Here is a 15,975-nt window from a genome sequence, read left to right on the forward strand (position 1 = left end):
TAAAATGGTGCTTGAAAAAAGATCATAATTCATAACACTAAGTGACTAACTCTACAGTACTCTAACACACACACATAAACATTCGGATAAAAAAGATGAAACTGTGAAATTAGTACTCTACTTTTCTATTCTAGTAATAAGTCTAGATCTAGATCTACTAGATTAGATCTCTTGATCTAAAATCTTGATTCTAGATCTAGACTCTAGATATAAAAAAAAGCATTCAGTTGGCCTAAAAAACAGTATAGGTCTACAGATCTAGATCTAGATTTATATTCTATATTCTAGATCTAAATCCAGTATACTAGAACTAGTAGATCTAGCAGTTTTAAAATGCGCGCTGCGGAAAACGAAGCATTATCTTTCATAATAATTAATATATCGCAATTTTATTCATCAAATGTTATTCTTACGTCTGTTTGTGATTTGTGGCTATTTACAAGCTTTTATTTTTAAACTCAATTTTGAACCAGTTCAGCTATTTCATTTCAGATAATTTTTCGATGACAATGCAATAGTCTAATCTAATTAGAGAGACAATTTAATTTTAAAATTATTATTATTATTCAATGCTAACAGGGGAGGTAACAAGATAAAATACTACGTAGCGATAGTTTGATACGAGAGCCCCGCAAGGGTGAACTGTTTGTGCACAGTTGGACGATTTGTTCTTGCCCTTTCGTCGACCACGATGACTGAATTTTACTGATCACAAGCTATTAGTCGGGTTTCAACACAAATGTTTGTATGCATAGCCAGAGCCGGCGTTAGGAATACGCGGGGCCTAGGGCCAACCATCCGCGCGGGGCCTTTCCATTATATATATATATATATATATATATTTATATATATATATATATATATATATATATATATATATATATATATATATATATATATATATATATATATATATATTTATATATATATATATATATATATATATATATATATAGATATATACATATATTTATATGTATGTATGTATAAAGGCCTATATAATGTGATGTACACATAATAACACAAATGTTTTGGAGTTTATAAGCTAATGTCAAACTTTCCACTATAATAACAGATTTTTATCTCTCCCATGTATTAACCCAATGTTCGTAGTTTTTTTTTCCTTTGCTAAGATATTAAATCACTTTTGACAGTTATGTAATTCATACAAAATAACTTAAGAAAATTTAATCACGTGCCGAATAATTAGGAAAATAAAGTTTACAATACAGCGAACTCGGCCTGATGTATCAAAACAGTATAGACTTCAAAATTTGTTTAGAATTCATACAATATTTTAAAACCAAAAACATTATTTGTCTTAATTATTGAACGGGTGAATCCTTAAGGTGACACAACATAACAACAGTTTTAACTTTCTTCCAAAAAATAATAATAAATCACTCTGTTTAATGCCGCCTGATATAGATCCTAAGCCCCCCCCCCCTTCGTCGCCCTCCTCCCACCCCCTGCACGCAACTGAATGTTAATTTTGTTTTACCAAGACAAGTAGGCCTACATATAGAAATGGAATTTATATAATTTATATAGAAAATATATACTTTTAACAGTGTCCGCCCCCCCCCCTCGAAGAAAAATCTTCCGCCATCCCCCCCCCCCCCCCGAAAATTTCAAGTGCCCCTCCCCCCCCGGAGAAAAAAGTCTGGAAGAAACACTGTACATATACGACATTATACGACATCTACAACAAGAAAGTCAGGACTAGAGTTCATCACGTCACTAACTGTCTACTACAGACATCCCGTCTGCTCACTAAAAGGACGTCTTCATGGGTCCGCATACAATAGGGTATCTCTTTACGTTTCCCAAATTTACATCCCATGTCAGGTCGGGGGCTCATTCGCATCCAACAATCTCCAGTCAGCTCAGGTAAAATGCCAGGCGACCGTACCCTACACAAAGGGAAGGCGTGACACTATTTTTGTATCGAATTACGGCCTGTCCCAGTTCAGGTGGGACTCACCAACATCAACCGTGGCCTCAGTTATAACAATCAGCAACGTCGGCGTTCGACCATTTAGTTTTTCTCAATTGAAGTCAGCAACAATTTTTTTAAGTTTACGAACTAATTCAGATAACAATGACATTGCTGAAGCGCGGGGCCCCTTCAAGCGCGGGGCCTATGGCGACCGCCCCGTTCGCCACCCCCTAACGCCGGCTCTGTGCATAGCCTACATAGTGTCACCTCCATTTCAAACGAGTTACCTGTTGAAAATAAAATAAATATAAAAAGATTTAGGCCTATAATAAAAGATTTTAAATGCATTGGAAATAAAAATAAGAAACTAAATTGCTATATTCAATAAAAGCTTTTGTCGTTAAAAAAAAAAGAGATCTCATCAGAGATCAAAGGAAACAAATTAGTTGTTTGATTGTTTTAACTCATTTGTGCAAAACAAGGTCACGCGTCTAAAATACATTAACGAAACCATCTTTAAATATTGCGTTAGCCCGCAGCAACGCGCAGGGCAAGTACGCTAGTAATATATAAACATTTAATTCTATTAGCAAGATCTTTTTAACACAATTGTTATATCATTTAAGCCGTTTCTTACCCCATTTAAGATTTTTTAAAAACCTTAGAACAGCACTCTCTAAGATCTCGCTCTATGTTTTCTTGAAAACCTCTGTTTTCTTGAAAAAAAAATCATAAAAAACGTTTTAATAACAAGCTTTTATGTAATAATGCACTGAAAAGTAGAAAATAAATGATGTTCTTTAAATATAAAATACACTACTATTTAAATAACTATAAAGAAAATCGTACTTAAAAGTACATAGGGTCTAAGTATAATTTTTATTAAGCTTACATCTTTCTACAGGCTTAAAAACTTAAGTAGATGCAATTTTTTCTTAATGCGAAAGTGCACCATTTGGCACCAAGATATTTAGATCTACATGCAGTATTTTGGCAACCGGAGATTCTGCAGTTAAAACTTAGACTAGGTAAAGCCAACAAAAAGAGAATGAAATTTGATTTTGCAGGTTGGGTAATAAATTCTTTTTGTTGAAATAAACATATTAGTACTGTTATAGTCAAATAATCAGTTGTTGTGAACTTTGCATCGAATGCAAAAAAAAAAAACAACGATCGTTTATCTAAAAAATTTTTAGAAAGTTTTCCTTTTTGTAACGCTAAGCTGAGCTTATTAGAAAAATGTCCAGTAGATCTAGCAGATTGCAGTCAAACTATCGTAGAACGCATTTGTAGATTTCATGGAGATTATGTAAGGATTTAGGCTGTGTTTATTTGTTTCTAGGTCATTTCCCAATTTGAGTAATCAGAAACGTTTCTAACCTACTTAACACAACGTAATCCAAATTAGCTAAACAAAGGCAACCATGCCAAACAAAACTTTACATAATAATGTAGCGTATCGTGGCCAAAATTTATGTCTACCTAGCCAAAACACGCAACCTCAAACAACTCATTCAAACTTAGCGTATCGTGACATAACTTAAGTCTACCTAACCTAACCTAGTATATCCTATCCCAGCTTAGCTCTACCTAGCAAAACTTAGCGTATCGTGGCCAGAGGCGTAGCGAGGGGTGGGGGGCGGGGGGGGGGCGGACCGCACCGGGTGACACCATTTAGGGGGGTAACACCAAGGCAAAAAATAGCAAAATCTATAGAGAAAACTGATAATTCCACACGATTAAGTGGTTAATTCCAGTGTTGGTCTTTTACGAGGTGCAAATCGAAAGTTTGAGGGGAGGGGGTGGAAATCGAAAGTTTGAGAGAAGGTGCAAATCGAAAGTTTGAGGGGAGAGGTGCAAATCGAAATTTTGAGGAAGGGGAGGAAATCGAAAGTTTGATGGGATGGGTGCAAGTCGAAAATTGAAAGTTTGTCCCCAGGAAGGGTCGCTACGCCTCTGGGGGGGGGGGGGGGGGGGTGACACAGTTAAGTGTCGCACCGGGTTACACCGAACTCGCTACGCCGCTGATCGTGGCCAAAGTTTAGGTCAACCTAGCTTTTTTTTAGGTCTACCTAACCTAACCTAACCTAGTGGATTCTAATCACAGCTTCAGTCTACCTAGCCAAAACTAGCGCAACCTCAAACAACTCATCCAAACTTTAACCTACCTAGCCAAAACTAGCGCAACCTCAAACAACTCATCCAAACTTTAACCTACCTAGCCAAAACTAGCGCAACCTCAAACAACTCATCCAAACTTTAATCTACCTAGCCAAAACTAGCGCAACCTCAAACAACTCATCCAAACTTTAACCTACCTAGCCAAAACTAGCGCAACCTCAAACAACTCATCCAAACTTTAACCTACCTAGCCAAAACTAGCGCAACCTCAAACAACTCATCCAAACTTTAACCTACCTAGCTAAAACTCGCAACCTCAAACAACTCATCCAAACTTTAACCTACCTAGCCAAAACTAGCGCAACCTCAAACAACTCATCCAAACTTTAACCTACCTAGCCAAAACTAGCGCAACCTTAAACAACTCATCCAAACTTTAACCTACCTAGCCAAAACTAGCGCAACCTCAAACAACTCATCCAAACTTTAACCTACCTAGCCAAAACTAGCGCAACCTTAAACAACCCATCCAAACTTTAACCTACCTAGCCAAAACTAGCGCAACCTCAAACAACCCATCCAAACTTTAACCTACCTAGCCAAAACTAGCGCAACCTTAAACAACCCATCCAAACTTTAACCTACCTAGCCTAACTTAACACAATCCGGCCCATCATTCAATCCCTTGTTCAATCCTACCTCGCTCTCTCCTACTCCAGTCCGTTATTAAACACTATAATCACTATAAGACATTATAACATACCTTAATTCATTATAACACAGACCTACCTTAATTAATGTAAATGAGTCAATCATTATGGTAATATAAACTTGCTTTAACTAACGTAACACAACCTTGCACAACTTATCAAAACTTAATCCAGCATAAACGTACACAAACCAAACCAGGTTTTCGAACCCTAGCTCATCCTATCCCAATCAGAGTTTCTTCCAGGCATCTCATCGCCCCCCCCCCCCCCAAAGAAAGTCTACCGCCCCCCCCCCCCCCCCCCCGAACGAAACGGAATTTAATTAGAAAAAATATACTTTTGAAAGTGTCCGCCCCCCCCCCCCCACCCGGAAATTCCTAGTGCATTTTAATATATTACATTTAATATATTACAATATATTACAACACAAACTTACCTTACCTAATGTAAAACTGTCTACCACATTCTAACATCAACTTGCTTTACCTGGAGTAACGTTCAATTTAAAAACTTACTATTTTACAGATCCTTGCTTTTTCTCAGATGGGTGTCATTATCAATCAACATGTTATTGAAACAAAAAGACTCTCTCAACAAACCTCAAGTCTCTTATGTACAGATACCACGGAGAAAAACGTCTAGTTTGTGATACATAGATAAATGAAAGCATTTGTGGTAACTTTAACTTGCGTTATACTTTCTTTTGTATATATATATATATATATATATATATATATATATATATATATATATATATATGTCTGCATGTGGGTGCGGTTGTCTGTCTGTCTGTGAGTTTGTATTGATTGCATTACTACATTTTCGCCGCCATGAAACATTGGGAAGTTGATGGGAATACTTTGGGGATTTTTAATTGAGCGAAAAAAAAAAGTTTTTTCAATTTAGGAATGGCTTGGTCCAGCACGGTGCGAGTTACCTCCCAGTTCCCTAGCGGTTATCTTAGCACCTGGGGTATTTTGATTGGACGTTCTGCACGTGAATATAATCGATTACTTAATATAACCAGGCGCGTCGTCAGGTGCCCCGGGGGTCGAATGACCCAGTGCGCCCTGGACTCTCTGATGGCGCCTTGGTAGTTTATATGGACATCAAAACCTATGCATGTTATGCAAGGTGACAGTTAACTAATTTCGATTTTTAAAAAAATCAACAGGTTCACGTCTAATTATTGTCCAGATTCTAAGCAAGTGGATTTAGATGTGTAATATTTGGTCTTATTTAATAACGTCTTCATTTGAATTCAAATTTTCTTGTCGACAGGTACTATTACTACTTTGTGTTGAGTCCACACAAGCGCAATATTGTGGAATTCCTCAATTGCCATTAGAGAAATACAAACAAGCCTTTGACGCCAGATTCATATCGACGCCTCTAAACAAAAACATACCCTCGCCGCCGAATATAAATCAAGGCGACTGTGGCGTGTCTAAAAACGACCAATCAAAGCAGATCGTCAAGGGTCAAGATGCTCCAGCCAATGCTTGGCCCTGGCAGATCAGGTTGGTCGCTAGCAAACACTTTTGTGGAGGATCTATCATAAATCGTGAATGGGTCGTGACGGCGCTACACTGTGCTACAGAAAATGTTGTTTCAATCCGCTATGGAAACATCAATTTTAAAAAGAGTAAAATGATCAGGACTGTCAAATATTTCACCTACCCGCCTGGCGACATCGCCGTTTACAAACTCTCTTCACCGTTAAATTTTTCAGACTCCGTGCAGCCGATTTGTTTGCCTGAAGACAATGTTTGGGATACCACGCCTTGTTTCGCCACAGGCTGGGGGAGGTTATTTACGGAGAAGTCCGGAGTTCCCGTCATTCTGCAGCAAATTGGGAGCAGGATAGTCAACCAAACCGTGTGCCAGGCTGCCCAAACATTTAAGGGACACTTAGATAAGAGAGGGTTTTATTACTGTGTACAGTCCGTGGAGTTCCCTACTGGAGAGTACGCCGGCTCCTTTAATGGAGACTCAGGAGGTCCATTGAGCTGCTTGAAGAATGGACGCTACTACTTAGTTGGAGTCGTTAGCCATGGTGTAAAATCGAGCGGAAGTCACATAGGTTTTTTTGGAGCTGTGCCTAGGGCTCTCCCGACTATAATTGCCGGCATGAAAAAAAATGCCTAGCTCATTTGTATGGATCTGAAAATATTGTTTTCGCGAGGAGTAGATTAAAAAATCCAGCCTGTCTGATTACTTAGGCAGTTGTCACAGAGATTAAGCTGTGGGGTGGCGATCTCTTTTGTTTTTCTTCTTCCTCTTTTTAAAATTCTTTTCTTGAACAATCCATCTACTCCCAGTGACTTGATCAAAGTCGAAGAAAGCTGATGCACCAACCACGTTATACATAAAATACTTAAATCATTTATTTTTTAATCATAGAAACACTGTTTTTTCCTAGTTGAAGTTAATTTGAATGTACTCAAGTAGTTTTTTTGGCTTCACTACAAACTAAAGATACACACAATTCTGTAGTCGCCGACATTCCTGTATGAGTCATTCCGTTAACAAATAGAGTTTAATGCTTTAATGTTTTAATTTTTTTTCTCCGATTATTTTTATTTTAGCTTTTACTTTTAGGCAAAACAATTTTTTTTGTTCATTTACTTACTATTCAAAAAATAAAAAAGATAAATAAATATCATGAAATAGTCTTTGTCCCACATCTGATAAATATTTTCGTTTCTCACCCTGTCACTTCATTTCGCATTGCGTTTATCGAAACGAGAAAAAAAATTAAACTATTTGCTGTAACGTACCTTAACTTCAAGTCTCTCTAGATGGTCTACTTCATCTGCCCTATGTATCATTAGGCCTGAACTTGTTAAGTTAACCGCTGTTAGATACAGCGACAGTCACTTCATTCGACCTGGAATCCACAAGGCAAAAGGAAAAGAGGCAGACCAAGAAATACCTGGAGATGTGACGATGAAAGCTCTTGACAGGGGCCTATGCCCCAAGAGGGACGACAGGCAAACATAACACGACAATGACACCCAGTATTCACAGATACTGTTTTTCAAACGTTTTATCAATATCCTGATTGGCTGGGGAAAATACAAACAAGCAAGCTCCTAGGCTCTTTATTAAATCACATTCTACGTTAAGTTTCGATTTCAAACCTGACGGTCTATGGGACAAGTGAAGTAGAGTTCACTAAAAATTCACTTGTTTCTGTGAAACACTATGCCCAGCCGCCTATACTTTCCCTAACAGAGTTGGGTGGACTCAGGGTCGGTCTACTGACTTTTACCCGGATTCGAACTCGGACTTACAGGTTAGCAGTCCAGCTCTCTACCGCTAGACCACTCCGTCACAATCTACATATCCCCTAGCTTTTACACGCGTGTTCTGTTTGAGAATTTTGAATTCTTCTCCAACCAAGGAACAACCTGATCTCTACAAAAACACGTCCATGGACGCAAACTAAATTGTGTCATTTCCGCTCAAAACAGAAATAAGATCCATCATCTGTACCACGTTAGAATGCTAAAACTCTAGTTTAGGTTAGAATTAAGTTAGAAAAAAAATTAAAACAGAAAAGGAAAGATTTAGTTATAATTTATTAGAATGTTTTAAAATCGACTCGTGTAGGCTAGATTTTGGGATTCTAATAACCATGGGATAGAATAAGCTAGAATTGGCTAGGATGAGCAGAATAGAGCTAGGGATAACTAAGTTTTCAAAAGATAGGCTAAGTTGTGGTCGGTTGTGCGAGATAGTCGGGCTATGGAGGGTTAGTTTAGGCTACGGTCCGGTTGGTTGGGCTACGGTCCGGTTGGTTGGGCTACGGTCCGGTTGGTTGGGTTACGGTCCGGTTGGTTGGGCTGCGGTCTGCTTGGTTGGGCTATATTGGTCTTGTTGGTTATGTTGCTTAATTATCGTTTAAACTGGTTTGAGCTGTTAAATTATGTCTTGTAGTGATTGTTACGTCCCTTGTACTATGCATATCACGGTTACCTCCCTTGAGTGTTCACTGTGATGTGTAATTGATGCGTACATTAACTGATGCGTCAGTTAACGAAAGGTAGAGTCAGAGACAAGACGTACTGCCTGAGCTGTATGTATATAAGAATAAAGTATTTAGGTTCACTCAGAGATATGTGTTTGTTTAAGTAAGTCTAGATCTAAATGTGAAAATAACAGGTTTAGTAATAAATAAACTGAAGTTTGCCTGTTTTCTTAGATGGTGAAATAAATTCTCAACTGATTGGGAATTAGATGAGAGTTAATACACACTTAACATTTCTTTAATTCGGCTCTTTTAGTATTTATCGGTGTTTTTCGAGGTTTTTTGGCTTTTCCGGGAAATACATGAAAGAAACCCGGAATTTTTATGGCCTATGCTCATTCTCGTAACTTGCTTAACATAATTGCTTTTGGAACTAGTCATCGATATTGCTTCGTTGAGGAGGAGATACGACTTAAAGCCCGGACACACATTCATCCATACATTCATTCATCCATCCATCCATTCCCAGAAATGACGAGTTAATAAACGCAATTCTCCAGAATGGAAATTGCGCTAAAAACGAGTCCAAATCAATGAGGAAATTAAGATCTATATAACTCATGCAATTTGACTAAAGAGAAGGAAAAAAAAAAGAAAAATGCGACCCAGCTTTGTGTGAACGACAGAAATATAAAAGAAAACAAAGACAATCTCTTCAAAAAACCTACCTGGAATAATCATTTGAAATCATAGAGACAAGTAAACAATAGTGTTACGTCCCTTACATGTCCCCTGATTGTGTGTTGGGTGCTAGAACGACAGGTACCCTCCCTTTGGTGTATAGTTGTATCCCTTGGTTAAGTGTGTTTACATGGAGCGAGAGGTGTTAACGTGAGGTGTGTCAGGTGACGGGTGTCAGAGCGTGTGCCAGTGTGTTCGTTCTGGTGTGGATGTGGACGTGGCTGTGACAAGACTTGGCTGTGACTGGGGTCGTGTTAAGTATCATCATCTAAGTTAAAGCATATAGTATCTTGTATTGTTTTCATATTTTCGGTCAAAGTCCGAAACTTTGCTTGATTTCGGCCTTTGGCCGGCCAATCCGCAGACTGGCCATGGTGGACCGGCCAAAGTCTTAATTAGAAGATCATCTGGTTAAGGACGACCGGCAAAAGTCCGAATTAGAAGATCATGAGCAGATTTTGGTTTTTTTTTATGCCGTAAGGATCATGAATTTAAGTCTTTATTGATTATTAATTAAAGTAAATGAAAGAAACATTCACATTTTTTATTGTACTATAGTCTCAATCTATCAATATCATCATTTGTTAAAACAAGTTGAACTTTTATGGCATTTAGAATTATATAGCAGCTTGTTATTTTTACACTTGCAGCAATTTGTTGTGCACTTAGTTGCAGCGAGTGTAGCCTTGGCCCCCAGTCAATGGTTGTGAAGATGCGATGGTTCGTAGTGAATTTTCCTCAGTGTCAACTGACGACAATAAGAGCAGTTTTTCGTGAAGAATTGAAAACTCACTTTTAGCATACAGTTGTTTTAGAACACCATGTTCCGTTCCTAATTTGTAGAAACCGCCCTCGATGCTCATGACAACTGCAATCACGCTTCGGGGATCACCGTGACCTCTGTGAACATCTGGAAAACGGATGCGTACATTGTCATCCACTTCACCATCTTTAAATTTTGTATTTGATGTTTTAAGCATCTTAGCACCTTGAGTTTGCAAGCCAGTATGAGCTGCTGATCTGTGTTCCATGATATCTTGTTTGTTGTGACACAATCTGCAGGTAATGTTCCCTCCGTACCCTTCGTCTGCTTCATTGGGTATTCCACAAATAGCATGGTCATCGTTGCCACAGGATCCAATAGAATGAGCTGCACTACAATGTTTTTCACAAACTATATAGAATCTGTTGGCCACATTATTGTCACGCAACTGGTCTGGACGTTCCGCCACGACAGCAGAGGATGTCGTTGCATTTATGGCAACCTCCATTTCTTGTTCAATGTTCTCAAGATCTTCCTCAGTAACTATTTTATCGAGAGTCTCTCTTGGTAGATTTGAAGTGGTTTCTGACGCCCACGCCATCTCAAGTCGCTTGGACACTATTGTTCAACTTACAAGGAACGCGGCAAAGTCTTTTGAACGTTCCGTCTTGTTGCACGTGGTCGGTGACGCCGACTGTCTTTGCTTTTGTTCTTTGATGACTGTCTCACCTCGTCGTCATGGAGGAGGCTGTCACATACAGTTGTAGCCCATATATGGAAACTAACATGGATTTACATTTTTTTCTTTTGACAGCCATCTGCTATGTCTGTCTCATGGTCTGACGGCAGTTTTGATCCATGTCACCTTGCATATAGAATGCTATACAAACAAGAGCTAAACAATACGTTACTCATAATGAAACTGCACCCAGAATAATGAAAACGCGATCACAACTTAGTCTAGATAAAACATTGGCCAGGACATCCCGGCCAGTGCGCGCATTGGCCGGCCAATGTACGAAATACGATCTTAGTGCTAAGTTCTTCTTGTCTTTGGCCAAGAGAGCCGGCCAATGCGCGGATTGGCCGGCAAATCCGCGCTTTGGCCGCACTTCGGGCTTTGACCGTAACATATATATATATATATATATATATATATATATATATATATATATATATATATATATATATATATATATATATATATATATATATATATATATAAAGTTATTATTATTGCTTAGTATTGTTATTCAGTGAATTTACTGTGGTGTATGTTGTCAGTTGCTATAATATACCCATAGACTTAGACTGAAGAACCCAACATTTGGGGGCCCGTCCGGTTAACATGGCGACCACCAGGAGTTCCAGAAGACAGCTAATCAGCGACTTGAAAGAAGAGGGGAAGCTAATCGGGCTGAGTGATGACAGTTTGGCGGAGTGGGTGAAGGAAGAGATGAGGAGGGTAGAAGATGTGAAGGGCGATGTCGTGGTAAAGGTAAGTAACCCTGTACCCCGCTTGAGGGACGTGGCGGCAATGACGGTAGACGAGGATTTGGGTGCTTATGTGAGACACTTTGAAAGTCAAGCCGAGAGACAAGGTATCGACCCCAAGGACTGGTCGCTTCTGCTGACGGATAAAATGAGTGACCACCTGAAGACTTTCCTGGTTGAGACGGGACGCTGAACTTGCACCATGACTTCGAGTCAGCTAACGTAAAGTTAATGACGCATGCAGGTTTTAACAAGGAAAAGTATAGGGTCAGATTCCACCAGCTGGTACCAACACACGACGACATGAGAAGCTTCGCCGTCAACACAGAAGCCGCTTTGAGAGCGTGGGTCCGGCAGTCGGAGACAAAAGAAACGTTTGAGGACTTGGTGAACCTCCTAATAGTTGATCGGATAAAATCAATTGTCACGTGTGATCTGTTGGAGAGGCTAAATGGTGCTGCTAAGGTAAGTGTGGAAGATAATCTAAAAGTTATTGACAACTATAAAAGCACTCAAAGCGCTAGAGTGACGACGCCAGTAAACCAAACCACTCCGTACGTCGTTGCAAGTTCGACAGCAGAGAGGATACCCTAGCAAAACACGACACCGCGATCTCCAGGACGCCACTCTTGTCCTTCCACGGAAGAAATTGTGTGCTACTCATGCGGGAGAGTTGATCATATCGCGAGAGTCTGCCCCACCTCTAGACGGGACAGGAACGAATCAGGTAAACGGCAGGCACGACACGCTGGTGTACAACCAATGCATGCTGTTAGCAAGGTCAGCCTGAGCAGTAGATATTACACATGTGGCCATCATGGACACTATGCCAGGGATTGTCATTGCAATAGTAGTAGCGGTTTTACTTGGAGAAATAGGGCAGATAAAAGAGCTGTTGTGGAGTACGGAAACAACAAAAAACCTTATCGGTGCTTCGAGTGCAATGAACAAGGTCAAATTGCCAAGGAGTGCAGTATGGATATAGATACAGGAGCCTGTTATAGCGGTAGAAAGCCAGGCCACATACAACGAAACTGTCCCAACGGGACCAGTAGAGCGAGCAACTGGCGCACTGAAAATGTACATCGACGGTCAGATGATCTCAAGTGTTATTGCTGCGGTGGTGTTGGTCAAATATCAAGGGCGTGTCCCACAGCTCAGCGTGATATGTTAGGAAATTTTTCCCTGCTTAAAGACTCGCATATGAGAGTGAGGTAAAGCACACAACTGGGAGGCGTATCCTTACAAAGGTAGTGACCTTGGTACGTTTTTTGTTAAAGATAATTTATTTAATGAATGTAAATTTTTCTTTGGTTTTTTTTACAGAAGCTGTGTATGATGATTACGGGCTGGAGATAAATGATGTAGTTAAAACGGCTATCGAGAAGGGAAATCAGTTTGATCGCCTTTAAGGAAAGATGACCATCTATGGCGACGTACGCATCTGCCGTTGGGCCGTTGCACTACAGGAATTAGCCCAGTGGCGTAGGTATATATAAAGTATGAGGGGGTGCAAATCGAAAGTTTGAGAGGGGGGGTGCAGTTCGAAAGTTTGAGGGGGAGGGGGGTGCAAATCGAAAGTTCGCCCCCGGGTAAAAATTGAACCCCCCCCCTTGAGACGATCCTGGCTACGCCACTGAATTAGCCTGTACTGAAACATATCAAGAGAACTGAGAACTTTGTAGCAGACATTCTATCACGAGTGTTTTAAGACAACTAGTGTATATGATATTGAGAAATTTATTATTGTTGGAGCATAGTATGATTATGTTAAGGAATTTACTATTGAGGCATTATAATATGATTATATTGAGAAATGTTTGAGAAAGGTATTGCTGATGCAGTATAGAATGATTATGCTGATTAATTTATTTTTTATTGTGGCTTCTCACGTGTATCTTTATAGGTTGAGATAGTCAGACCACGAGCTTGGTGCCCGGCCGGAGAAAACCATAGTCCACTCTCAGGACCAAAATGTCCAGGCTGGATACAAGCCACACTCTGGACCGAACTGTCCCGGCTGAATACAAGCCACATTCTGGACCGAACTGTCCAGGCTGGAAACAAGCCACACTCTGGACCGAACTGTCCAGGCTGGATACAAGCCACACTCTGGACCGAACTGTCCAGACTGGATACAAGCCACACTCTGGACCGAACTGTCCAGGCTGGATACAAGCCACACGCTGTCCCCACCGCTAAAAACGAGGCGTCCTAAGGACTAAAGAATAAATAGTCGAGCTCGGGCACTAACAGTGGCTAATGTAACCAGAGATGTTTGATCTCTTTGAAGAAAAGGAGGTGAAGGGGAGGGATGTTACGTCCCTTACATGTCCCCTGCTTGTGTGTGTGTGTTTTGTGTGCTGGAACGACAGGTACCCTCCCTTTGGTGTGTAGTTGTATCCCTTGGTTGAGTGTGTTTACATGGAGCGAGAGGTGTTCACGTGAGGTGTGACAGGTGACGGGTGTCAGAGCGTGTGCCAGTGTGTGAAGCAGTTAGTTGTAGTGCGGACGTGGCTGTGACTGGGGTCGTGTTAAGTATCATCATCTGTGTTAAAGCATATAGTATCTTTTATTGTTTCCATATTATTAATTCTTATATATATACATCCATCCATCCATCCATCCATCCATCCATCCACCCACCCACCCATCCACCCACCCACCCACCCATCCATCCACCCACCCACCCACCCACCCAATATGTATCCATGTATCCATCCATCCATGTCATGTCTTCTGACTAAGATACAGTCCTGTCGTTACGACTAGATCTAAAAGTAAAAATAACAGGTTTAACAATAAATAAACTGAAGTGCTACTGTATTCCAAGATGGGGAAATAAAATTTCAACTGATTGTGATTTAGGAGGAAAGTTAATACACACTTAACTTTTCTTTATTTGGCTCTCTTGGTAAGCCTATTTGTCAATGTTATTGAAATTTGGAAATTTTCGCAAATTTGAGATAAATAAACCGAGAGTGATCTCCCCTAAACTTTATCGAATATTCTTATATAACACTACGTGGGATGGTAACTTGGAATATAGACATGATTTTAAATTACTTAAACTTTTTATAATAGAGTAGAATCTCGTAGAAAAAAGAATTTTGCACCAAACGAACGCCTAAACAAAATATGCATAATAGTGCGGAATATTATTAGCACTTTATAAATACATGCTTCTCTTCTTCTTCTTCTTCGTTCTTAATTATTAGTGTTGAAGGGGATCGAGATTTATCTGCCAGTGGGTTTGAACTCGAGACTTTGTTCGAATTTATCAACCATGAACTTTTTGCCGACTCGACCACGCCTCCAACACAATTAAGCGTTACGTGTCAACTGGTTATGCGCCATTGAGGCCATTGACTCCGATTTCAGCCTTCTTTTCTTTTTGGATTTGCTTCCATAGCCTTTGTCCAACCAAGAACAAACTACAAGGCAGCAGTTGTTTAATTTTGGAGTTGCAAACGAACCTCATCTGCCCGAGGGTTGGAACTCGAGACTTTTCGGTTTAGCAACCATGAGCTTTACCGACTCAACCACGCCGACCCCTGGCTTTTGAAAATTTCAAATTAGAAAAAGTACCATTTCTGGTTATCGGAAATCGCTCAAATGTTGATACGGATCTACGATTTTGATAACTACAATTTTGATAAAATACACACAGACATCCGGACAAAATTGCAAAAATATGTTTTTCCGACTCATGGAGGCGTAAAACGTCTAGATTTGTAAACACCCCCCCCCCCCTTGCCTACGCCACTGTATTCCGCACTATTATACACATATTGTTTGGCGTTCACCACTGTTGTAAAGCGAGTTTCTGTACGAGGTCGATGCTGAACGTTGACCAATATAGGACGACGATCCAATAGCGAATACTGAACGACGATACGATAGTTCTATCTTTTTTTTTTTTTAATATAAAATATATACAGCTACATTGACGACAGACGCAGACTGGACGACGACTTCTAGACATCCTCACATGACGACAACAAGACTAAGACTGACTCTAAAATTATCTTCCTAACAACCAACACATAGTCTCTCAAATTCTTAATTCTTTTTTTTTACGCATTCATAATCTTTTATTAATACCACTACACGCATACTCTCAAACCATCGACAAATTTATTTACCCCATTCCACCACACACATACTCTCAAACTCATTCCATACACTAAAGTCCATTCACAACAACCACCATTCTTCTTTCTACGAGATTCTA

General features: G+C 39.8%; 1 protein-coding gene across 1 annotated transcript; it reads left to right on the top strand.

The window, feature by feature from the left end:
- The first annotated feature begins 2,935 nt into the window (after window positions 1-2,935).
- Window positions 2,936-7,411, top strand: LOC131929323 (chymotrypsinogen A-like). Its single transcript, XM_059285439.1, has 3 exons — window positions 2,936-3,006; window positions 5,296-5,445; window positions 6,052-7,411. The coding sequence occupies exons 2-3, from the start codon at window positions 5,431-5,433 to the stop codon at window positions 6,916-6,918; spliced, it is 882 nt and encodes a 293-aa protein (XP_059141422.1). The 5' UTR covers window positions 2,936-3,006; window positions 5,296-5,430; the 3' UTR covers window positions 6,919-7,411.
- Window positions 7,412-15,975: the final 8,564 nt, after the last annotated feature.

Source organism: Physella acuta, unplaced genomic scaffold (genome assembly GCF_028476545.2).
Source record: "Physella acuta isolate Inbredline_101_S28 unplaced genomic scaffold, ASM2847654v3 ptg000094l, whole genome shotgun sequence".
In the NCBI taxonomy this organism is placed as follows: Eukaryota; Metazoa; Mollusca; class Gastropoda; family Physidae; genus Physella; species Physella acuta.